The 25,436-nt window shown below is 48.7% G+C and overlaps 1 protein-coding gene across 1 annotated transcript in view; it reads left to right on the top strand.

The window, feature by feature from the left end:
* The window catches only part of LOC129832535 (cytoplasmic dynein 2 heavy chain 1-like), a 166,436-nt gene that overhangs the window by 137,680 nt on the left and 3,320 nt on the right, over positions 1-25,436 (top strand). Inside the window, exons 74-77 of the mRNA XM_055896654.1 lie at positions 18,247-18,312; positions 18,446-18,496; positions 18,586-18,663; positions 20,078-20,209. Coding sequence (XP_055752629.1) covers positions 18,247-18,312; positions 18,446-18,496; positions 18,586-18,663; positions 20,078-20,209 — 327 coding nt within the window. The remainder of the gene's footprint in view (positions 1-18,246; positions 18,313-18,445; positions 18,497-18,585; positions 18,664-20,077; positions 20,210-25,436) is intronic.

The following is a 25,436-nucleotide window of genomic DNA, read 5'->3' as shown; positions in this document are numbered from 1 at the left end:
TTTCCTGTCTAGATAAAGACCTTTCCTGTCTAGATAAAGACCTTTCCTGTCTGTCTAGATAAAGACCTTTCCTGTCTGTCTAGATAAAGACCGTTCCTGTCTAGATAAAGACCTTTCCTGTCTGTCTAGATAAAGACCTTTCCTGTCTGTCTAGATAAAGACCTTTCCTGTCTGTCTAGATAAAGACCTTTCCTGTCTAGATAAAGACCTTTCCTGTCTAGATAAAGACCTTTCATGTCTAGATAAAAACCTTTCCTGTCTAGATAAAGACCTTTCCTGTCTAGATAAAGACCTTTCCTGTCTAGATAAAGACCTTTCCTGTCTAGATAAAGACCTTTCCTGTCTGTCTAGATAAAGATCTTTCCTGTCTAGATAAAGACCTTTCCTGTCTGTCTAGATAAAGACCTTTCCTGTCTGTCTAGATAAAGACCTTTCCTGTCTGTCTAGATAAAGACCTTTCCTGTCTGTCTAGATAAAGACCTTTCCTGTCTGTCTAGATAAAGACCTTTCCTGTCTAGATAAAGACCTTTCCTGTCTAGATAAAGACCTTTCCTGTCTAGATAAAGACCTTTCCTGTCTGTCTAGATAAAGACCTTTCCTGTCTAGATAAAGACCTTTCCTACAGTTGAAGTCGGAAGTTTACATACACTTAGGTTGGAGTCATTAAAACTGTTTTTTCAACCACTCCACAAATATCTTCTTAACAAACTATAGTTTTGGCAAGTCGGTTAGGACATCTACTTTGTGCATGACACAAGTAATTTTCCCAACAATTGTTTACAGACAGATTATTTCACTTATAATTCACTCTATTCCAGTGGGTCAGAACTTTACATACACTAAGTTAACTGTGCCTTTAAATAGCTTGTAAAATTCCAGAAAATTATGTCATGGCTTCAGAAGCTTCTGATAGGCTAATTGACATCTGTAGGCCTCCACAAGTCTGGTTCATCCTTAGGAGCATTTTCCAAATGCCTGAAGGTACCACGTTCATCTGTACAAACAATAGTACACAAGTATAAACACCATGGGACCATGCAGCCGTCATACCGCTCAGGAAGGAGACGCGTTCTGTCTCCTAGAGATGAACGTACTTTGGTGCGAAAAGTGCAAATCAATCTCTGAACAACAGCAAAGGACCTTGTGAAGATGCTGGAGGAAACAGGTACAAAAGTATCTATATCCACAGTAAAACGAGTCCTATATCGACATAACCTGAAAGGCCGCTCAGCAAGGAAGAAGCCACTGCACATGGGGACAAAGATCATACTTTTTGGAGAAATGTGCTCTGGTCTGATTAAACATAAATAAAACTGTTTGGCCATAATGAACATCGTTATGTTTGGAGGAAAAAGAGGGAGGCTTGCAAGCCGAAGAACATCATCCCAAACGTGAAGCACGGGAGTGGCAGCATCATGTTGTGGGGGTGCTTTGCTGCATGACAGCCTGGTTAACTTCACAATATAGATGATATCTTGAGGCAGGGAAATTATGTGGGTATATTGAAGGAACATCTCAAGACATCAGTCAGGAAGTTAAAGCTTGGTCGCAAATGGGTCTTCCAAATGGACAATGACCCCAAGCATACTTCCAAAGTTGTGGCAAAATGGCTTAAGGACAACAAAGTCAAGGTATTGGAGTGGCCATCACAAAGCCCTGATCTCAATCCCATAGAACATTTGTGGGCAGAACGGAAAAAGCGTGTGCAAGCAAGGAGGCCTACAAACCTGATTCAGTTACACCAGCTCTGTCAGGAGCAATGAGTCAAAATTCACCCAATTTATTGTGAGAAGCTTGTGGTAGGCTACCCGAAACGTTTGACCCAAGTTAAACATTTTAAAGGCAATGCTACCGAATACTAATTGAGTGTATGTAAACTTCTGACCTACTGGGAATGTGAAGAAAGAAATAAAAGCTGAAATAAATAATTATCTCTACTATTATTCTGTCTGTTTCACATTCTTAAAATAAAGTGGGGATCCTAACTGACCTTAAGACGGAATTTTTACTAGGATTAAATGTCAGGAATTGTGAAAAACTGAGTTTAAATGTATTTGGCTAAGGTGTATGTAAACATCCGACTTCAACTGTATCTAGATAAAGAGATAAATGCTGAGTGTGGGGACATGCATCGTTTCTTACTACTGCCATGCATGGTAACATGAATGATATCCTCTATGACTTTGCAATGCTGTTACCACTGGTGTAAAGTGCTTAAGTAAACTTTAAAGTACTACTTAACAATTTTTTTTTTTTGGGGGGGGGGGGATCTGTACTTTACTATTCATATTTTGGACAACTTTTACTTCCCTACATTCCTAAAGAAAATAATGTCATTTTACTCAATACATTTTCCCCGACACCCAAAAGTACTTACATTTAGAATGCTTAGCAGGACAGGAAATAGTCTAATTCAGGCTGTTATCAAGATAACTTCCCTGTTCATCCCTACTGCCTCTGATCTGGAGGACTCACTAAACAGAGAACATCCCTGGTCACCTACTGCCTCTGATCTGGAGGACTCACTAAACAGAGAACATCCCTGGTCACCTACTGCCTCTGATCTGGAGGACTCACTAAACAGAGAACATCCCTGGTCACCTACTGCCTCTGATCTGGAGGACTCACTAAACAGAGAACATCCCTGTTCATCCCTACTGCCTCTGATCTGGAGGACTTACTAAACACACATGCTTTATTTGTAAATTATGTCTGAGTGTTGGAGCTTTCCCCTGGCTATCCGTAAATTAAAGGGTGGGAGATCACCATTGTCAGTATTCGATGTCCATCGATGTCTGAGGACGTCGGGAGATGTGGAAACTGGCCACTAGGGGCAACAGTGAGCGCTGTTACCTTGAAGTAGGTTTCGAATGGGGATGGCGTCTGCCTCTGGTTTAAAAGGTTGCATGTTGGTATCAGCAATAGAAAGTTATTTTTTTGTTTTAAGCCTATCCCAAACCTTAACCCTTTGGAGTTAATGCTTAACCTTAAGAATTCGGAATTAATGCCTAAAGTTAACCTTAAACACTTTGAAATTTGACATTTGAGAGACAGGGATGAACATCTAATTGTGACGTGAGACTATGAGAGTTTGGAGAGAAAGCCATCCCCAGGCCATAGTTTGAGTGACAGTTCCATTTGAGGCAGAGTCTTCCCAGATCACCTCTAACTCAACACAGCCGCAAGGCCGCTCCCCAATCACTACCTCTCAGCCCAGACACACAGACAACTCCACAGAGAACTATGTGTGTGTATCTGAGACGTGTGTCTGTAGAGACTCTGTCCCTCTCTGTTTAAGTTCACACAGAGACAAAGTCCCACCAGGTAAGCAGTGTGCGTCCATTCTCTCGAAATCTTTATTTAAACACGTCAGCACAGATGACAGGCGACAGCTCTGACAGACCCATCCTACGTCATGTGACAAGGATAGTGAAGTTTTACTGGAAAGATCCCCACAGACAAAACCTCAAGGTCACACCACAAAATGGAATATAAATAACAGACTTTACTTTCACTGATTACTGAATAACGCACATGTAGTAGTGGTGTGTGGGTAACATCCCTGGGGAAGGCCCCCCCCCCCCCCCCCCCCCAAAGCCATATTCCAACCTACAGTATGTGTTGTGATAATTGCGTTGTTTGCGCTATAACCTGTTAGATCATATGTCTTGACACGATATGTCTTGATATATAGGCCTAAGGCTGAGACAATGAGAAGACACAGTGGCAGAATAAATTCTACCAGACATTTTGTTTTATCACAAAACCGGAGAGCAACATCTGTCCAGTGAAGTCCGCAAAGTATATTGCATGTACAGTAACAGACAGTTACATGACCTACAGCATGGTCAAGCAAGTTAATGTTTCTGACATTTTTAGACTACTAAACAACTATTGATTTAGAACCATGGAGAATTACCACAAGTTGCATCCGTTTAGGAAAGGGCCAATTTTACCTAGCTGGCTCGCTAGCCACCGGAAGACAACAACACAATGACATGCAACAATTCAAGTGTATCTGTCAATGACATATATGCTCTCAATGGGATTTGATAGGAGTGAAGCCAAATCCAAGCTGGCTTCCGTTGACACTTTTTTTTTGGTGTGCCGAGACCATTCACAGTTATACTCACTCAGTTTAGCGCAACACTGATTTTGATTTTGTTTTGTTGTCGAGGAAGGCCAGATGTCCGCTGGCTTCCCTTGTCTTCACTGCTACAGGCAGCAACAATGTTCTACTGGTTTGGACCAGACAGTATCACTACATGTAGAGAGACAGAGGAGCTGTTTCACTCACTCTGCTGCTTTCTCCTGGGAGATACAGTCAGCCTCTTGAAGGAAAATTATGAAACACAAGAGTTCTGAGCGTTTAGCTGGGTTAGTCACTGTGGAGCTATCTGGGGTAGTCACTGTGGGGCTATCTGGGGTAGTCACTGTGGGGCTATCTGGGGTAGTCACTGTGGGGCTATCTGGGGTAGTCACTGTGGAGCTATCTGGGGTAGTCACTGTGGAGCTATCTGGGGTAGTCACTGTGGAGCTATCTGGGGTAGTCACTGTGGAGCTATCTGGGGTAGTCACTGTGGGGCTGTCTGGGGTAGTCACTGTGGGGCTGTCTGGGTTAGTCACTGTGGGGCTATCTGGGGTAGTCACTGTGGGGCTATCTGGGGTAGTCACTGTGGGGCTATCTGGGGTAGTCACTGTGGAGCTATCTGGGGTAGTCACTGTGGAGCTATCTGGGGTAGTCACTGTGGGGCTATCTGGGGTAGTCACTGTGGGGTTGGTGTAGGACATTGGATAGAACACTAGGCCACTTAAAGGAAAACTCCAAAATGTTATTTTTGTATTAGTTGAAATTAGTTGAAATTGTCCCACAATGTTTTGCTTGTCGTCAATCAAGATATGTTAATACAGAATTCATCATATGAAGCAAAACATGTTTGGACAATGTCTACATTGTACTAATGAAGCAAATACCAAAAGATTGTTTTTGGATGGCGTTTTCCTATAATTAGAGAGTGCATAGCTTTATTGGGTCCAGGTGTGTGTGGTAGGATAGTAAAACTGGAAAAGTGATTTTGCATATCCCACTCTCCCTGGGACACTCCCTGGGACACTCTCCCTGGGACACTCTCCCTGGGACACTCTCCCTGGGACACTCTCCCTGGGACACTCTCCCTGGGACACTCTCGGAGAGCGGGGTCACGTGTCTGCCATTATCAGCAGCAACCCTGGAGCATTAGGGTTAAGGGCACATCGACAGATATTTCACCTTCGCTCAGGGATTATAATTGGCAACCTTTCGGTTACTGGCCCAACGCTATAAGTGTGTGTGTGTGTGTGTGTGTGTGTGTGTGTGTGTGTGTGTGTGTGTGTGTGTGTGTGTGTGTGTGTGGGTTGACTCCGCTCTGCTGTGGTTGTGTGGTCATAGTGTGCACTGTGACCCTGCCAGGTAAAGTGGGTGAATTAATTGGTGATTTATGTCGTGTCTCTTTGAGAAAATGTGCTGTAGGGATGGAGTGGTTGAGGCTATGAAAGGTCATGTTGGTGGTACAGTTGAGCTGATGTGTTTATATGTTCCAGATAAAGCTGTGAGGGCTTACAGCTAATGTCTGAGGTATGGTCATCATGCTAAGTGTTGTGGTTCATCTGATGAGTCAGTGTTGATACCAATACTGATGGGTCAGATAGGGCTGAGCCTCAGTATAGAAGCTGTTCCTGAATAATTCAGAAAAAAACCTGCGTTTAGCAGTCCTAGCACTCCTTGTGTGTGTGTGTGGTGACAGAAAAATAGATAAATGTGAGAGTCCAGGTGGGTTTAGCTGGTGAGAATAAATGGATCCTTTGGGCTCCAAACCGCCATGCTCCAGAATCTATCAGCAGGCTGTGTGTCATAAACGGCCCACCCTCAGCATTTATTAGCTGAGGGAATAGGGGATCCAGTCTCTCTATCTCTCTCTTTCTCTCTGTCTCTCTCTCTCTCTCTCTGTCTCTCTCTGTCTGTCTCTGTCTCTCTCTATCTCTCTCTGTCTCTCTCTCTGTCTCTCTCTCTCTATCTCTCTCTGTCTCTCTCTGTCTCTGTCTCTCTCTCTCTCTCTCTCTCTCTCTCTCTCTCTCTCTCTTCTCCCCCCCCCCCCCCCCCATTCATTTCAAAGGGCTAAATTGGCATGGGAAACACTTTGCGCCTTTTAAAGGTATTCAGACCCTTTGACTTTTTCCACAAGTGAAACATTTATTTCTGTAAGTATTCAGTCCATTTGCTATGAGAACGAGCTCAGGTGCATCATGTTTCCATTAATCATCCTTGAGATGTTTCTACAACTTGATTGAAGTCCACCTGTGGTAAATTCTATCGATTGGACATGATTTGGAAAGGCACACAACTTTCTATATAAGGTTCCCCAGTTGACAGTGCAGGTCAGAGTGAAAACCAAGCCATGAGGTTGAAGGAATTGTCCATAGAGCTCCGAGACGGGATTGTGTCGAGGCACAGATCTGTGGAAGGGTACCAAAAAATGACTGCAGCATTGAAGGTCCCCAAGAACACAGTGGACTCCATCATTCTTAAATGGAAGAAGTTTGTAACGACCAAGACTCTTCCTAGAGCTGGCCGCCCGGCCAAACTGAGCAATCGGGGGAGAAGGGCCTTGGTCAGGGAGGCGACCAAGAAACCGATGGTCACTCTGACAGAGCTCTAGAGTTCCTCTGTGGAGATGGGAGAACCTTCCAGAAAGACAACCATCTCTGCAGCACTCCACCAATCAGACCTTTATGGTGGAGTGGCCAGACGGAAGCCACTCCTCAGTAAAAGGCACATGACAGCCCGCTTGGAGTTTGCCTAAAGGACTCTCAGACCATGAGAAACAAGATTCTCTGGTCTGATGAAATCAAGATTCAACTCTTTGGACTGAATGCAAAGCCTCACGTCTGGAGGAAACCTGGCGCGATCTTTACGGTGAAGCATGGTGGTGGCAGCATCATGCTGTGGGGGTGTTCTTCAGAGGTAGGGACTGGGAGACTAATCAGGATCGAGGGGAAAGATGAACGGAGCATAGTACAAAGGAGATCCTTGATGAAAACCTGCTCCAGAGTGCTCAGGACCTCAGGCTGGGGGGCGAAGGTTCACCTTCCAACAGGACAACGACCCTAAGCACACAGCCAACACAATACAGGAGAGGCTTCAGGACAAGTCTCAGAATATCCTAGAGTGGCCCAACCAGAGCCCGGACTTGAACCCGATTGAACATCTCTGGAGAGACCTGAAAACAGCTGTGCAGGATCTGCAGAGAAGAATGGGAGAAACTCCCCAAATACAGATGTGCCAAGCTTTTAGCATCATACCCAAGAAGACTCGAGGCTGTAATTGCTGCCAAAAGTGCTTCAACAAAGTACTGTGTAAAGGGTCTGAATACTTATGTAAATGTGTTATCTGTTATTTGTTTTTAATAAATTAGAAAACATTTCTAAAAACCTGTTTTTGCTTTGTCATTATGGGGTATTGTGTGTAGATTGATGAGGGAAAAAACGATTTAATCAATTTTAGAATAAGGCTGTAACGTAACAGAATGTGGAAAAAGTCAAGGGGTCTGAATACTTTCCGAATGCAGTGTGTGTTTAAATTGCCAAAGCAATTTAGTTTGAAATGAAACCACTTTCTGTCAAAATTAGAAAACGTGTAATATCTTAAAATATAACGTTAGCTAGCTAACGCTAGACTATCTCACCTGTATACATCACCGTGCGTGATGGACGCGTCTCCCTATCACAGAGGCCATGCCACGGTTGCCCTTAGTTTGAAGATGTAATCCAGAGACAGGTGTTTCCTCCATCTCTTTATCTATCACACTCTAATTCCACTGATTTCACAACTTGATCCTTCAGAAAGTGGAGAGACACACTTATGCAGCTCCACTACACAATACATTATTTTTTAAAGCTGCGTTCAACAGGATTACCAACACCGACTGACAAGCTTCTATGGCCGACCAATCCGAACTCCTCCCTCAGCATGTCCAGCCCACTCATTATCTCAGCCAATCATGGCTAGTGTGAAGGTTGCTCCCTTTTTCTGTGTCTTAACCTGTCTGGCACCGGCGTTCCGCGAGCTACCTCTGTCCTCAACAGCTTAACAAGGCTTGCAACTTAACAATGGTATTCATATTTACAGAAGGCATACAAGTTTGTTAAGGCACATGAAAGTTAACTTGTTCAAGAAGGAAATGCATTTTGATTAAAAAATATATAATAATTACGTTCAAACAGCTCTCCTGTGAAGTCGTGACTTGCGACATATGCCTAGTTTCCTGAATTGTGTCACATATTAGGGAAGATGCCAGACCTGAGGATAATGCTGAAGAGTTTAAGAAAAGCCTATTTGAGTTTGTGGTCTGTACATTTTATCACTTTGTTTAGTATACCATCAACACCACAGGCCTTTTTGGGTCGGAGGGTTTGTATTTTGTTCTGTGGCTCATCCAATGTAGTTGGAGAATCAAGTGGGTTAAGGTAGTGTTTAATAGCTGATTCTAAGTAAATGATCATGTATGCTGAACAGAAATATAAACGAAACAATTTCAAAGATTTGACTGAGTTACAGTTACTGAGTTACAGTTACTGAGTTACATATAGGAAATCAGTCAATGTAAATACATTCATTAGGCCCTAATCTATGGGTTGCACATGACTGACCAATCAGAACGAGTTTTTCCCCACAAAAGGGGGATAGAAATACTCCTCAGTTTCATCAGCTGTCCGGGTGGCTTGTCTCATGATCCTGCAGGTAAAGAAACCGGATGTGAGGTCCTGGGCTGGCGTGGTTACAGGTAATCTGCAGTTGTGAGGCCCATTGGAGGTTCTGACAAATTCTTTAAAACAACAGCTTGTGGTATAGAAATTAACGTTCAATTCTCTGGCAACAGTTCTGGTGGACATTCTTGCATTCAGCATGCCAATTGTGCGCTCCCTAAAAATGGAGACATCTGTGTCATTGTGTTGTGTGACAAAACTGAACATTTAAGAGTGGCCTTTTATTGTCCCCAGCACAAGGTGCACCTGTATAATGAGCATGCTGTTTATTCAGCTACTTGATATGCCACCCCTGTCAGGGGGTTGGATTGTCTTGGCAAAGGAGAAATAAAAGCTCACTAACAAGGATGTGCACAGCATTTCAGAGAAATAAGCTTTTTGTGCGTATGGAACATTTCTGGGATCTTTTATTTCTGCTTATGAAACATGGGGCCAACACTTTACATGTTTCGTTTATATTTTTGTTCAGTATACATGTTTTTGCTTTTGGTTCTTTGTTATATGGCTGAACAGGTTGTAGAAGTGGTTTATCCATACATCTTCCTTTTGGATAGATAGCTCTTTGTGTTGTTTTTTTCTTCCCAGAAGTGATTTGATTCTATGGATTCGTGAATCACAATGAGCGTTTTTTTGTCATGCTGTTCCTTCTTTCGATCGCCAAACATTTCTGTAAAAACCCAACGATAAAGCCTTGTGTTCCTGTTGGTGGTAGGTGCAGCCAATTCAGCTGCCCTGCGCGCCGGGTAGGCAAACTGTTGCCATTTCATGTTTCTGAAGGTACAAACTCTGCCTTCCCGGTGGGCCTGGAGAGGAAATCAAGTGCACTATGTCACCGCTGGCCAATCAGATTGCTCAGATGACCGAGTCTGCAGTAACGTAGCAGGCATAAAGAAAGCTACAGCAAAGTTGATACTGTGAGATTTCAAAACATTTAAAACCATGACTACAGAGAGACTGTCAACGAATACAGCAAAGAGCTGCTGTTTTTATGAGTGAGTTTATGTTTAAGTTCTTACTCAGCATTGTCAACACTTTGTATTCAACACTTTTATCAGCCATAAAATGAGTTTTCTTCCTATTTCCACTCAGCGCTACAACAAGCACTGCAGCAGTAATGAATGACTACAACAAGCACTGCAGCAGTAATGAATGACTACAACAAGCACTGCAGCAGTAATGAATGACTACAACAAGCACTGCAGCAGCAATAAATGACTACAACAAGCACTGCAGCAGTAATGAATGACTACAACAAGCACTGCAGCCGTAATGAATGACTACAACAAGCACTGCAGCAGTAATGAATGACTACAACAAGCACTGCAGCAGTAATGAATGACTACAACAAGCACTGCAGCAGTAATGAATGACTACAACAAGCACTGCAGCAGTAATGAATGACTACAACAAGCACTGCAGCAGTAATGAATGACCACAACAAGCACTGCAGCAGTAATGAATGACTACAACAAGCACTGCAGCAGTAATGAATGACTACAACAAGCACTGCAGCAGTAATGAATGACCACAACAAGCACTGCAGCAGTAATGAATGACTACAACAAGCACTGCAGCAGTAATGAATGACCACAGCAAGCACTGCAGCATTAATGAATGACTACAACAAGCACTGCAGCAGTAATGAATGACTACAACAAGCACTGCAGCAGTAATGAATGACTACAACAAGCACTGCAGCAGTAATGAATGACCACAACAAGCACTGCAGCAGTAATGAATGACTACAACAAGCACTGCAGCAGTAATGAATGATTACAACAAGCACTGCAGCAGTAATGAATGACTACAACAAGCACTGCAGCAGTAATGAATGACTACAACAAGCACTGCAGCAGTAATGAATGACTACAACAAGCACTGCAGCAGTAATGAATGACTACAACAAGCACTGCAGCAGTAATGAATGACCACAACAAGCACTGCAGCAGTAATAAATGACTACAACAAGCACTGCAGCAGTAATGAATGACTACAACAAGCACTGCAGCAGTAATGAATGACTACAACAAGCACTGCAGCAGTAATGAAGGACTACAACAAGCACTGCAGCAGTAATGAATGACTACAACAAGCACTGCAGCAGTAATGAAGGACTACAGCAAGCACTGCAGCAGTAATGAAGGACTACAACAAGCACTGCAGCAGTAATGAATGACTACAACAAGCACTGCAGCAGTAATGAATGACTACAACAAGCACTGCAGCAGTAATGAATGACTACAACAAGCACTGCAGCAGTAATGAATGACTACAACAAGCACTGCAGCAGTAATGAATGAGGAGGACAGTGTGTCTATAGGCTTGTGTTGTTATTATTATTATTAGCAGTTTGGGTCTTTTTTAAGATCAAGGAATATTTCACTTTCTCTGTTCGTAGGAGTAACAGCGTGAATTTGTGCCTGAGGCAGAAATAATGTGGTGCGACTCGAGTTTCGCCATCAGCTGGAAGACGGTGTCCGTTTTTGGTCAGAGTCAGTTGAGGAAAGAGAGAGAGGAAGGATGTTGAGAGACGGACCCTCAGTCTGCTGCTCTCTCCCTCCGCTGAGACTGACCCTCAGTCTGTTGCTCTCTCCCTCCGCTGAGACTGACCCTCAGTCTGCTGCTCTCTCCCTCCGCTGAGACTGACCCTCAGTCTGCTGCTCTCTCCCTCCGCTGAGACTGACCCTCAGTCTGCTGCTCTCTCCCTCCGCTGATACTGACCCTCAGTCTGATGCTCTCTCCCTCCACTGAGACTGACCCTCAGTCTGCTGCTCTCTCCCTCCGCTGAGACTGACCCTCAGTCTGATGCTCTCTCCCTCCACTGAGACTGACCCTCAGTCTGCTGCTCTCTCCCTCCGCTGAGACTGACCCTCAGTCTGCTGCTCTCTCCCTCCGCTGAGACTGACCCTCAGTCTGCTGCTCTCTCCCTCCGCTGAGACTGACCCTCAGTCTGCTGCTCTCTCCCTCCGCTGAGACTGACCCTCAGTCTGCTGCTCTCTCCCTCCGCTGAGACTGACCCTCAGTCTGCTGCTCTCTCCCTCTGCTGAGACTGACCCTCAGTCTGCTGCTCTCTCCCTCCGCTGAGACTGACCCTCAGTCTGCTGCTCTCTCCCACCGCTGATACTGACCCTCAGTCTGCTGCTCTCTCCCTCTGCTGAGACTGACCCTCAGTCTGCTGCTCTCTCCCTCCGCTGAGACTGACCCTCAGTCTGCTGCTCTCTCCCTCCGCTGAGACTGACCCTCAGTCTGCTGCTCTCTCCCACCGCTGATACTGACCCTCAGTCTGCTGCTCTCTCCCTCTGCTGAGACTGACCCTCAGTCTGCTGCTCTCTCCCTCCGCTGAGACTGACCATCAGATGGAGGCACCATCAGCCCAGATAAGATAAAAAGCTAATTATTTAAATGAATGCTCACTCAGCTGTGCCTCACAAGTAATACAACAACGGATCTATTACAGGTGTGATCATACAGTCTAGCTCAAATTTTTAAATATATATATTTTTAAATGTCCCGAACAACAATGCATTGGCAGGTAAATTCAAGCAAAGCCAATATGTGGTGATATAAGTATTGGGCCTAAAGCTTACTGCACAAACCTCATTGCTACAGAACTATTTTTAATTGGTTAATTTTGCATAGGCTTACGTTTTTTAAGTTATGTTAATAAAAAATCAGAGTGGTAGATCTCAGGTTGCATTTTGACTCAGAAAGTGATCTTGACTCAGAAAAGGTTGGTTGGTGACCACTGATCTATAGGGTTAGGGGTTAGGTTTAGAATTAGGGGTTGGGGTTAGGGGTTGGGGTTAGGGTTAGGGGGTAGTATGCAGTTTGTTCGGCTTCGATGCCTCGTTGTTTATTATTGCTCCGTTGAATTAGATAGAGATTTTTCTGTGATCTGATAGGGGTGTCAGTGGGCTGACTGTGAATGCTCTGACAGAATCTAGGTTGAGGTCGGTGATAAAGTAGTCTACAGTACTACTGCCCAGGGATGAGCTACACTACCGGTCAAAAGTTTTACAACACCTACTCATTCAAGGATTCTTTCTTTATTTTTACTATTTTCTACATTGTAGAATAATAGTGAAGACATCAAAACTATGAAATAACACATGTAATCATGTAGTAACCAAAAAAGTTTTAAATAAATACAAATGTATTTTATATTTGAGATTCTTCAAATAGCCACCCTTTGCCTTGATGACAGCTTTGCACACTCTTGGCATTTTCTCAACCAACTTCATGAGGTACCAAGTCCATATTATGGCAAGAACAGCTCAAATAAGAAAAGACAAACGACAGTCCATCATTACTTTAAGACATGAAGGTCAGTCAATATGGAACATTTCAAAAACTTTGAAAGTTTATTCAAGTGCAGTCGCAATAACCATCAAGCGCCATGATGAAACTGGCTCTCATGAGGACCGCCACAGGAAAGGAAGACCCAGAGTTACCTCTAATGCAGAGGATACGTTCATTGGAGTTACCAGCCTCAGAAATTGCAGCCCAAATAAATGCTTCAGAGTTCAAGTAACAGATACATCTCAACATCAACTGTTCAGAGGAGACTGAGTGAATCAGACATTCATGGCCGAATTGCTGCAAAGAAACCACTACCAAAGGACACCAATAAGAAGAAGAGACTTGCTAGGGTCAAGAAACACGAGCAATGGACATTAGACCGGTGGAAATGTGTCCTTTAATGCCGATTTTTTTTGTTGTTGCTCCAACCGCTGTGTCTTTGTGAGACGCGGTGTAGGTGAATGGATGATCTCAACATGTGTATGGTTGACATGAAGTACAGTTCCCGCTCAGCCCAGTCAAAACTGTTCGCTGCTCTGGCACCCCAATGGTGGAACAAACTTCCTCACGACGCCAGGACAGCGGAGTCAATCACCACCTTCCGGAGACACCTGAAACCCCACCTCTTTAAGGAATACCTAGGATAGGATAAAGTAATCCTTCTAACCCCCCTCCCCCCCTTAAAAGATTTAGATGCACTATTGTAAAGTGGTTGTTCCACTGGATATCATAAGGTGAATGCACCAATTTGTAAGTCGCTCTGGATAAGAGCGTCTGCTAAATGACTTAAATGTAAATGTGTATTTCCAACCATAAAGCATGGAAGAGGAGGTGTTATGGTGTGGGGGTGATGTCTGTGATTTATTTAGAATTCAACGCACACCTAACCAGCATGGCTACCACAGCATTCTGCAGCAATACGCCATCCCATCTGGTTTGGGCTTAGTGGGACTATCATTTGTTTTACAATGACCCAACACACCTAAGGGCTATTTTACCAAGATGGAGTGCTGCATCAGATGACCTGGCCTCCACAAACCCCCGACGTCAACCTAATTGAGATAGTTTGGGATGAGTCGGACCGCAGAATGAAGGAAAAGCAGCCAACAAGTGCTCAGCATATGTGGGAACTCCTTCAAGACTGTTTGGAAAGCATTCCAGGTGAAGTTGGTTGAGAGAATGCCAAGAGTGTGCAAAGCTCTCATCAAGGCAAAGGGTGGCTATTTGAAGAATCTCAAATATAAAATATATTTTGATTTGTTTAACACTTTTTGGCTTACTAAGTGATTCCATATGTGTTATTATTCTACAATGTAGAAAATAGTAAAAATAAAAAATAAATCCTTGAATGAGTAGGTGTTGTAAAACCTTTAAAACTTTTGACCGGTAATGTACAGGTGTACCCTACCGAAGGAGTTCCCTCGAAGCCTACCATTGACTGTATACAGACCCAGCGTGCGACCGATCTACAAGAGTTGTGACCCGTTTTTGAAAATGATGTTCTGTTAGTTGGTTTAGGGGCCATACGGGGGAGGGAATGCTGTCACAGGTGTTTGTCCCCCTGTGTGCTGAGGGTGTCATGTTCTTGTCCAGTTCTGGCATTTAGATCGCCACAGACTAGTATATGTCCCTGGAAATGATTGATCTCCCCCTCCAGGATGGAGAAGCTGTCTTCATTAAGTATAGGGATTTTACTGGGGGAAATACAGTAGCTAGCACACATGAGGACATTATTCTCTGTTGAGATCATTCAATTAGGAAATTCAAAAGGAATTCATTTAATAGAGTGGGTTCGGTCTGCTCTATACCACATTTGCATACCCCCTGAGTCCCTTCCCTGTTTCACACCTGGTAGTTTGGTGGATGGGACTTCCAGCTCTCTGTAACCTAGAGGGCAGGTCTGTCTCCTATATACCATGTTTCTTGTAGGATTATGTTTTTCTAATGTATTTGATGAAGTCCAGGTTCCTGCTCTTTAGGCCAAAGACAGATGACTTCAGGCCTTGGATATTCCAGGATGAGGTAGTGAAGGCTTTGTGTTCCATAAAGTGTCCAATGTTGTTAGTCGTGTGGTTTGGCCCCAGGCCAGTAAGTGTGAGCAGAGCCTGCTGAGCATCTGGAACATGCCATTGGCTTGGGCCAGTGTAAGAGTGGGGTTTGGGCCTGTTTTCCTGCTCATGGCCTGGGCGTATTTTTACTTTCATGTTGAGGCCTTCTTTGAGGGAGTGGTGGGCATGTGGTGGGCAGGAGGGGCCATAGCAGAGTGTATCGCTGGTCTGGGCGGGGTGTCTGTTGATCTGTTGCTCCTGTGTGAGGTGTTGGGACTGCGGTTTAGGGCGATGTCCTTTTAGGGTCCTGGTCGAAGGTGGGCACTGCTGCCTTATATAGGTGTGGACCTGGTAATAAAAGGCTGTCCAGGGTGGAGTGGTGGGTAGATGTTAGGTTTTGAGGCACAGTCACAGGAAATGTTTACATTAACTTACTGTATGGTGGCAGGGTGGAAGTATTTTCGGTGGTAGCAGGGTGAAAATAACTACTCATGAGTTGGGGAAAGTGGAAGAAGTTTTTTCAATCACTCCCTTGAGTGCTGTGGCCACCCTGTCCTGCTGTGCTCTCAGGTCATTTGGGCCTGTGGGCTGTTCTGCTGGTTTCTATGCGGGGGTGGCCAGCTCTCTCATGGGTTGTTCTCTGTCACACATCATCTTTCTCACCTTCTCCTGCCGCTGGGCCTCCTCCTTCTGCCCCTGCTCTTTCTCCTGTTGAAGTTGTCTCACCACAGTCCAGAGTGCAGACACGTCTCTTTCACCCTCCAGCTCTCCAGGTCTAGTTGGGGGGGTGTTGTTGTCTGAGTCTAGTTGGGGGGTTGTTGTTGTCTGGGTCTAGTTGGGGGGGTGTTGTTGTCTGGGTCTAGTTGGGGGGGGGGGTGTTGTTGTCTGGGTCTAGTTGGGGGGGGGGGGGGTGTTGTTGTCTGGGTCTAGTTGGGGGATGTTGTCTGGGTCTAGTTGGGGGATGTTGTTGTCTGGGTCTAGTTGGGGGGGTGTTGTTGTCTGGGTCTAGTTGGGGGGGTGTTGTTGTCTGGGTCTAGTTGGGGGGGTGTTGTTGTCTGGGTCTAGTTGGGGGGGGTGTTGTTGTCTGGGTCTAGTTGGGGGGGGTGTTGTTGTCTGGGTCTAGTTGGGGGGGTGTTGTTGTCTGGGTCTAGTTGGGGGGGTGTTGTTGTCTGGGTCTAGTTGGGGGGGTGTTGTTGTCTGGGTCTAGTTGGGTGGTGTTGTTGTCTGGGTCTAGTTGGGGGGGTGTTGTTGTCTGGGTCTAGCTGAGGGGGTGTTGTTGTCTGGGTCTAGTTAAGGGGGTGTTGTTGTCTGGGTCTAGTTGGGGGGGTGTTGTTGTCTGGGTCTAGTTGGGGGGGTGTTGTTGTCTGGGTCTAGTTGGGGGGGTGTTGTTGTCTGGGTCTAGTTGGGGGGGGGGGGGGGGGGTGTTGTTGTCTGGGTCTAGTTGGGGGGGGGGGTTGTTGTCTGGGTCTAGTTGGGGGGGGGGGGTTGTTGTCTGGGTCTAGTTGGGGGATGTTGTTGTCTGGGTCTAGTTGGGGGGGTGTTGTTGTCTGAGTCTAGTTGAGGGGGTGTTGTTGTCTGGGTCTAGTTAAGGGGGGGGGTGTTGTTGTCTGGGTCTAGTTGAGGGGGTGTTGTTGTCTGGGTCTAGTTGGGGGGGTGTTGTTGTCTGGGTCTAGTTGGGGGGGTGTTGTTGTCTGGGTCTAGTTGGGGGGGGTGTTGTTGTCTGGGTCTAGTTGGGGGGGGGGGGGGGTGTTGTTGTCTGGGTCTAGTTGGGGGGGGGGGGTTGTTGTCTGGGTCTAGTTGGGGGGGGGGGGGTTGTTGTCTGGGTCTAGTTGGGGGATGTTGTCTGGGTCTAGTTGGGGGATGTTGTTGTCTGGGTCTAGTTGGGGGGGTGTTGTTGTCTGGGTCTAGTTGGGGGGGTGTTGTTGTCTGGGTCTAGTTGGGGGGGTGTTGTTGTCTGGGTCTAGTTGGGGGGGTGTTGTTGTCTGGGTCTAGTTGGGGGGGTGTTGTTGTCTGGGTCTAGTTGGGGGGGTGTTGTTGTCTGGGTCTAGTTGGGGGGGTGTTGTTGTCTGGGTCTAGTTGGGGGGGTGTTGTTGTCTGGGTCTAGTTGAGGGGGTGTTGTTGTCTGGGTCTAGTTGAGGGGGGGGGGTGTTGTTGTCTGGGTCTAGTTGAGGGGGTGTTGTTGTCTGGGTCTAGTTGGGGGGGTGTTGTTGTCTGGGTCTAGTTGGGGGGGGGGGGGGGGTGTTGTTGTCTGGGTCTAGTTGGGGGGGGGGTTGTTGTCTGGGTCTAGTTGGGGGGGGGGGGGGGGGGGGTTGTTGTCTGGGTCTAGTTGGGGGATGTTGTCTGGGTCTAGTTGGGGGATGTTGTTGTCTGGGTCTAGTTGGGGGGGTGTTGTTGTCTGGGTCTAGTTGGGGGGGTGTTGTTGTCTGGGTCTAGTTGAGGGGGTGTTGTTGTCTGGGTCTAGTTGGGGGGGTGTTGTTGTGCAGACTCTTCTCTCTCTCTCTCTCTCTCTCTCTCTTTCCCTCTCTCTCTCTCTCTCTCTCTCTCTCTCTCTCTGACTCTTCTCTCTCTCTCTCTCTCTCTCTCTCTCTCTCTCTCTCTCTCTCTCTCTCTCTCTCTCTTTCCCTCCCCTCTCTCTCTCTCTGACTCTTCTCTCTCTCTCTCTCTTTCCCTCCCCTCTCTCTCTCTCTATCTCTCTCTTTCCCTCTCTCTCTCTGACTCTTCTGTCTCACTCTCTCTTTCCCTCCCCTCTCTCTCTCCGACTCTTCTCTCTCGCTCTCTCTTTTCCTCCCCTCTCTCTCTCTCTGACTCTTCTCTCTCGCTCTTTCTTTCCCTCCCCTTTCTCTCTCTCTCTGACTCTTCTCTCTCGCTCTCTCTTTCCCTCCCCTCTCTCTCTCTCTGACTCTTATTTATCTCCCTCTCTCTGACTCCCTCCCTCCCTCTCTCTGACTCTTATTTCTCTCCCTCTCTCTGACTCTTCTCTCTCTCGCTCCCTCCCTCTCTCTCTCTCTCTCTCTCTCTCTCTGACTCGTATTTCTCTCTCTCTGACTCTTCTTTCTCTCCCCCTCCCTCCCTCTCTCTCTCTGTTCTTCCTCTGCAGGCTGACCAGCTGATGTTTGCCATGCACTTTGTCAGAGGGATGCACCCAGACCTCTTCCAAGAGAATGTAAGTTGTTATAACCATTCATAAACATGATCATTATCACACATAGGCGTTTCCTCTTCAGTCAGGAAGTCCTGTCCACCTGACATCATCTCCTTTTCATCATAATGCTGTTGTCTCTCTGCTTCCACTACAGGAGTGGGATGCCTTCACTGGCCTCGTAGTAGGGGATATGGTGAGAAAGGCGGTACGTACAACAGCAGTGTGTGTGTGTCTCATTCACCTCATCTCTCTTATCACAGTTGAACCGATCCTCTCTTCCTTTTCCGCCTACAGGATACCCAGAAATCTTTGCGGGAGCAGATTCCTTCCTGGATTGATCAAGAGAGACTTGGAGCTGTAGCCATGTTCAAGGTTCGTACACTGAGTGTACAAAACACCTTCCTAATATTGAGTTGCACACCCCTTTGCCCTCAGAACTTCCTCAATCCGTTGGGGCATGGACTCAAGGTGTCGAAGGTGTCGAAAGCGTTCCACAGGGATGCTGGTCCATGTTGACTCCAATGCTTCCTACAGTCGAGTCAAGTTGGCTGGATGTCCTTTGGGTGGTGGACCATTATTGATACACACGGGAAACTTGACCATGAAAAACCCAGCAGCGTTGCAGTTCTTGACACAAACCGTTGCGTCTGGAACCTACTACCATACCCCGTTCAAAGGCACTTACATATTTTGTCTTGCCCCTTCACCCTCTGAATGACACACATACACAATCACCCTCTGATCCAACAGGTCCCAGACGTGCTCAGTGGGATTGAGATCCGGGCTCTTCTCTGGCCATGGCAGAACACTGACATTCCTGTCTTGCAGGAAATCACGCACAGAATGAGCAGTATGACTGGTGGCATTGTCATGCTGGAGGGTCATGTCAGGATGAGCCTGCAGGAAGGGTGCCACATGAGGGAGGAGGATGTCTTCCCTGTAACCCACCTCCAAATCGATCCGCTCCAGAATACAGGCCTCGGTGTAACGCTCAGTCCTTCGATGATAAACGCGAATCCGACCATCACCCCTGGTGAGACAAAACTGCGACTCGTCAGTGAAGAGCACTTTTTGCCGGTCCTGTCTGGTCCAGCGACGGTGGGTTTGTGCCCATAGGCGACGTTGTTGCCAGTAATGTCTGGTGAGGACCTGCCTTACAACAGGCCTACAAGCCCTCAGTCCAACCTCTCAACCTATTGCGGACAGTCTGAGCACTGATGGAGGGATTGTGGGTTCCTGGTTTAACTCGGGCAGTTGTTGTTGCCATCCTGTCTCCCTGTAGCGCTGTCTTAGGCGTCTCACAGTACGGAAAGTATTGCAATTTTTTGCCCTGGCCACATCTGCAGTCCTCATGCCTCCTTGCAGCTTGCTTAACGCACGTTCACGCAGATGAGCAGGGACCATGGGCGTTTTTCAGAGTCAGTAGAAAGGCCTCTTTAGTGTCCTAAGTTTTCATAACTGTGTCCTTAATTGCCTACCGTCTGTGAGCTGTTAGTGTCTTAACGACTGTTCCACAGGTGCATGTTCATTAATTGTTTATTGTTCATTGAGCAAGCATGGGAAACAGTGTTTAAACCCTTTACAATGAAGATCTGTGAAGTTATTTGGACTTTTACGAATTATCTTTGAAAGACAGTGTCCTGAAAAAGGGGACGTTTCTTTTTTTGCTGAGTTTACCATGTTCAAGGTTTGTAGACATACATTCACACTGTGAAAGGAGACTCTCTTTAGCTTTTTACCTTCATCCTTTCATTCCATCCCTCTTTTCTCCACTCATCTGATGTAGAGTACGTTCCCAGGCCTGTACCAGTCTCTGTGTCTGAGTGACTCGGATCTCTGGCTCTCCTTCTCACGGAGCTCGAACTGTGAACAGGAAGTCCCGCCCTCCATTGCCAAGAAGATCAAACCGTTCCAGCAGGTGAGGTGTCAATCACTGATTAACATGAGTCAAACCTTGTGTTTCACTGATACATAATCAATTGTCCTATATGTTTAGTCATTTACAGGATAAGCTCTCTTTACAGTGCTCCCAGATTGAGTCATTTCCTACTCCCTCTTCATTTTCCCCTCTCCCGTCTCCTCTCTCTTCTTCTCCTGTCTCCTCTCTCTTCTTCTCCCCTCCTCTTCTCCCCTCCTCCCCTCTTCTCCCGTCTCCCCTCTCCTCTTCTCCCATCTCCTCTCTCTTATTCTCCCGTCTCCCCTCTCCTCTTCTTCTTCTCCCGTCTCCCCTCTCCTCTTCTCCCCTCCTCTTCTCCTCTTCTCCCGTCTCCTCTTCTCCCGTCTCCTCTTCTCCCGTCTCCTCTTCTCCCGTCTCTTCTTCTCCCGTCTCCTCTTCTCCCGTCTCCTCTTCTCCCGTCTCCTCTTCTCCCGCCTCCCCTCTCCTCTTCTCACGTCTCCCCTCTCCTCTTCTCTTCTCCCGCCTCCCCTCTCCTCTTCTCACGTCTCCCCTCTCCTCTTCTCATGTCTCCCCTCTCCTCTTCTCCCATCTCTCTTCTTCTCATGTCTCCCCTCTCCTCTCCTCTTCTCCCGTCTCCCCTCTCCTCTTCTCCCGTCTCCCCTCTCCTCTTCTCACGTCTCCCCTCTCCTCTTCTCACGTCTCCCCTCTCCTCTTCTCTTCTCCCGTCTCCCCTCTCCTCACATCTCACCTCTTCTCTCGTCTCCCCTCTCCTCTTCTCACATCTCCCCTCTCCTCTTCTCTTCTCCCGTCTCCCCTCTCCTCCCATCTCCCCTCTCCTCTTCTCCCCACTCCTCTTCTCCCGTCTCCCCCATCCTCATCTCCCATCTTCTCCTCTTCTCCCTTCTCCCGTCTCCCCTCTCCTCTTCTCCCGTCTCCCATCTCCTCGTCTCCCCTCCCCTCTCCTCTTCTCCCCTCCCCTCTCCTCTTCTCCCGTCTCTTCTTCTCCCGTCTCCTCTTCTCCCGTCTCTTCTTCTCCCGTCTCCTCTTCTCCCGTCTCCTCTTCTCCCGTCTCCTCTTCTCCCGTCTCCTCTTCTCCCGTCTCTTCTTCTCCCGTCTCCCCTCTCCTCTTCTACCCTCCTCCCCTCCTCTTCTCCCGTCTCCCCTCTTCTCCCTTCTCCCGTCTCCCGTCTCCTCTCTCCTCTTCTCCCCTCCTCTTCTCCCCTCTCCTCCCGTCTCTCCTCTTCTCCCGTCTCCCCTCTCCTCTTCTCCTGTCTCCCCTCTCCTCTTCTCCCGTCTCCCCTCTCCTCTTCTCCCGTCTCCCCTCTCCTCTTCTCCCGTCTCCCCTCTTCTCCCGTCTCCCCTCTTCTCCCGTCTCCCCTCTCCTCTTCTCGTCTCCTCCCCTCCTCTTCTCCCATCTCCTCTTCTCCCTTCTCCCGTCTCTCCTCTCCTCTTCTCCCCACTCCTCTTCTCCCGTCTCCTCTTCTCCTGTCTCCCCCATCCTCATCTCCCATCTTCTCCTCTTCTCCCTTCTCCCGTCTCCCCTCTCCTCTTCTCCCGTCTCCCATCTCCTCTTCTCCCCTCCCATCTCCTCTTCTCCCCTCCCCTCTTCTCCCCTCCCCTCTCCTCTCTCTCTCCTCTTCTCCTGTCTCTCCTCTTCTCCCGTCTCCCCTCTTCTCCCGTCTCCCCTCTCCTCTTCTCACGTCTCTCCTCTTCTCTTCTCCCGTCTCCCCTCTCCTCTTCGTCTCTCCTCTTCTCCCGTCTCTCCGCTTCTCCCGTCTCCCGTCTCTCCTCTTCTCCCGTCTCCCCTCTTCTCCCGTCTCCCCTCTTCTCCCGTCTCCCCTCTCCTCTATTCACGTCTCCCCTCTCCTCTTCTCTTCTCCCGTCTCCCCTCTCCTCTTCGTCTCTCCTCTTCTCCCGTCTCTCCTCTTCTCCCGTCTCTCCTCTTCTCCCGTCTCTCCTCTTCTCCCGTCTCTCCTCTTCTCCCGTCTCCCCTCTTCTCCCGCCTCCCCTCTCCTCTTCTCACGTCTCCCCTCTCCTCTTCTCTTCTCCCGCCTCCCCTCTCCTCTTCTCACGTCTCCCCTCTCCTCTTCTCATGTCTCCCCTCTCCTCTTCTCCCATCTCTCTTCTTCTCATGTCTCCCCTCTCCTCTCCTCTTCTCCCGTCTCCCCTCTCCTCTTCTCCCGTCTCCCCTCTCCTCTTCTCACGTCTCCCCTCTCCTCTTCTCACGTCTCCCCTCTCCTCTTCTCTTCTCCCGTCTCCCCTCTCCTCACATCTCACCTCTTCTCTCGTCTCCCCTCTCCTCTTCTCACATCTCCCCTCTCCTCTTCTCTTCTCCCGTCTCCCCTCTCCTCCCATCTCCCCTCTCCTCTTCTCCCCACTCCTCTTCTCCCGTCTCCCCCATCCTCATCTCCCATCTTCTCCTCTTCTCCCTTCTCCCGTCTCCCCTCTCCTCTTCTCCCGTCTCCCATCTCCTCGTCTCCCCTCCCCTCTCCTCTTCTCCCCTCCCCTCTCCTCTTCTCCCGTCTCTTCTTCTCCCGTCTCCTCTTCTCCCGTCTCTTCTTCTCCCGTCTCCTCTTCTCCCGTCTCCTCTTCTCCCGTCTCTTCTTCTCCCGTCTCCCCTCTCCTCTTCTACCCTCCTCCCCTCCTCTTCTCCCGTCTCCCCTCTTCTCCCTTCTCCCGTCTCCCGTCTCCTCTCTCCTCTTCTCCCCTCCTCTTCTCCCCTCTCCTCCCGTCTCTCCTCTTCTCCCGTCTCCCCTCTCCTCTTCTCCTGTCTCCCCTCTCCTCTTCTCCCGTCTCCCCTCTCCTCTTCTCCCGTCTCCCCTCTTCTCCCGTCTCCCCTCTTCTCCCGTCTCCCCTCTCCTCTTCTCGTCTCCTCCCCTCCTCTTCTCCCATCTCCTCTTCTCCCTTCTCCCGTCTCTCCTCTCCTCTTCTCCCCACTCCTCTTCTCCCGTCTCCTCTTCTCCTGTCTCCCCCATCCTCATCTCCCATCTTCTCCTCTTCTCCCTTCTCCCGTCTCCCCTCTCCTCTTCTCCCGTCTCCCATCTCCTCTTCTCCCCTCCCATCTCCTCTTCTCCCCTCCCCTCTTCTCCCCTCCCCTCTCCTCTCTCTCTCCTCTTCTCCTGTCTCTCCTCTTCTCCCGTCTCCCCTCTTCTCCCGTCTCCCCTCTCCTCTTCTCACGTCTCTCCTCTTCTCTTCTCCCGTCTCCCCTCTCCTCTTCGTCTCTCCTCTTCTCCCGTCTCTCCGCTTCTCCCGTCTCCCGTCTCTCCTCTTCTCCCGTCTCCCCTCTTCTCCCGTCTCCCCTCTTCTCCCGTCTCCCCTCTCCTCTATTCACGTCTCCCCTCTCCTCTTCTCTTCTCCCGTCTCCCCTCTCCTCTTCGTCTCTCCTCTTCTCCCGTCTCTCCTCTTCTCCCGTCTCTCCTCTTCTCCCGTCTCTCCTCTTCTCCCGTCTCTCCTCTTCTCCCGTCTCTCCTCTTCTCCCGTCTCCCCTCTTCTCCCGCCTCACCTCTCCTCTTCTCACGTCTCCCCTCTCCTCTTCTCTTCTCCCGCCTCCCCTCTCCTCTTCTCACGTCTCCCCTCTCCTCTTCTCATGTCTCCCCTCTCCTCTTCTCCCATCTCTCTTCTTCTCATGTCTCCCCTCTCCTCTCCTCTTCTCCCGTCTCCCCTCTCCTCTTCTCCCGTCTCCCCTCTCCTCTTCTCACGTCTCCCCTCTCCTCTTCTCACGTCTCCCCTCTCCTCTTCTCTTCTCCCGTCTCCCCTCTCCTCACATCTCACCTCTTCTCACGTCTCCCCTCTCCTCTTCTCACGTCTCCCCTCTCCTCTTCTCTTCTCCCGTCTCCCCTCTCCTCACATCTCACCTCTTCTCCCGTCTCCCCTCTCCTCCCATCTCCCCTCTCCTCTTCTCCCCACTCCTCTTCTCCCGTCTCCCCCATCCTCATCTCCCATCTTCTCCTCTTCTCCCTTCTCCCGTCTCCCCTCTCCTCTTCTCCCGTCTCCCATCTCCTCGTCTCCCCTCCCCTCTCCTCTTCTCCCCTCCCCTCTCCTCTTCTCCTGTCTCTCCTCTTCTCCCGTCTCCCCTCTTCTCCCGTCTCCCCTCTTCTCCCGTCTCCCCTCTTCTCCCGTCTCCCCTCTTCTCCCGTCTCCCCTCTCCTCTTCTCACGTCTCCCCTCTCCTCTTCTCTTCTCCCGTCTCCCCTCTCCTCTTCGTCTCCTCTTCTTCCGTCTCTCCTCTTCTCCCGTCTCCCGTCTCTCCTCTTCTCCCGTCTCCCGTCTCTCCTCTATTCACGTCTCCCCTCTCCTCTATTCACGTCTCCCCTCTCCTCTTCTCACGTCTCCCCTCTCCTCTTCTCACGTCTCCCCTCTCCTCTTCTCACGTCTCCCCTCTCCTCTTCTCACGTCTCTCCTCTTCTCTTCTCCCGTCTCTCCTCTTCTCCCGTCTCTCCTCTTCTCCCGTCTCTCCTCTTCTCCTGTCTCCCCTCTTCTCCCATCTCCCCTCTCCTCTTCTCACGTCTCCCCTCTCCTCTTCTCTTCTCCCGCCTCCCCTCTCCTCACATCTCCCCTCTTCTCACGTCTCCCCTCTCCTCTTCTCACGTCTCGCCTCTCCTCTTCTCCCATCTCTCTTCTTCTCATGTCTCCCCTCCCCTCTTCTCTTCTCCCGTCTCCCCTCTCCTCTTCTCCCGTCTCCCCTCTCCTCTTCTCACGTCTCCCCTCTCCTCTTCTCACGTCTCCCCTCTCCTCTTCTCTTCTCCCGTCTCCCCTCTCCTCACATCTCCCCTCTTCTCACGTCTCCCCTCTCCTCTTCTCACGTCTCCCCTCTCCTCTTCTCCCGTCTCCCCTCTCCTCACGTCTCCCCTCTCCTCTTCTCTCATCCCTCTTCTCACGTCTCCCCTCTCCTCTTCTCCCATCTCTCTTCTTCTCATTTCTCCCCTCTCCTCTTCTCACGTCTCCCCTCTCCTCTTCTCACGTCTCCCCTCTCCTCTTCTCACATCTCCCGTCTCCCCTCCCGTCTCCCCTCTCCTCTTCTCCCGTCTCCTCTTCTCCCGTCTCCCCTCTCCTCTCCTCCCATCTCTCTTCTTCTCATTTCTCCCCTCTCCTCTTCTACCATCTCCCCTCTCCTCTTCTCACGTTTCTCCTCTTCTCACGTCTCCCGTCTCCCCTCCCGTCTCCCCTCTCCTCTTCTCCCGTCTCCTCTTCTCCCGTCTCCCCTCTCCTCTCCTCCCGTCTCCCCTCTCCTCTTCTCCCCTCCTCCTCAC

The sequence above is a fragment of the Salvelinus fontinalis genome, chromosome 33, assembly GCF_029448725.1.
Source record: "Salvelinus fontinalis isolate EN_2023a chromosome 33, ASM2944872v1, whole genome shotgun sequence".
In the NCBI taxonomy this organism is placed as follows: Eukaryota; Metazoa; Chordata; class Actinopteri; order Salmoniformes; family Salmonidae; genus Salvelinus; species Salvelinus fontinalis.
This window is presented reverse-complemented; position numbering and strand designations above follow the sequence as displayed.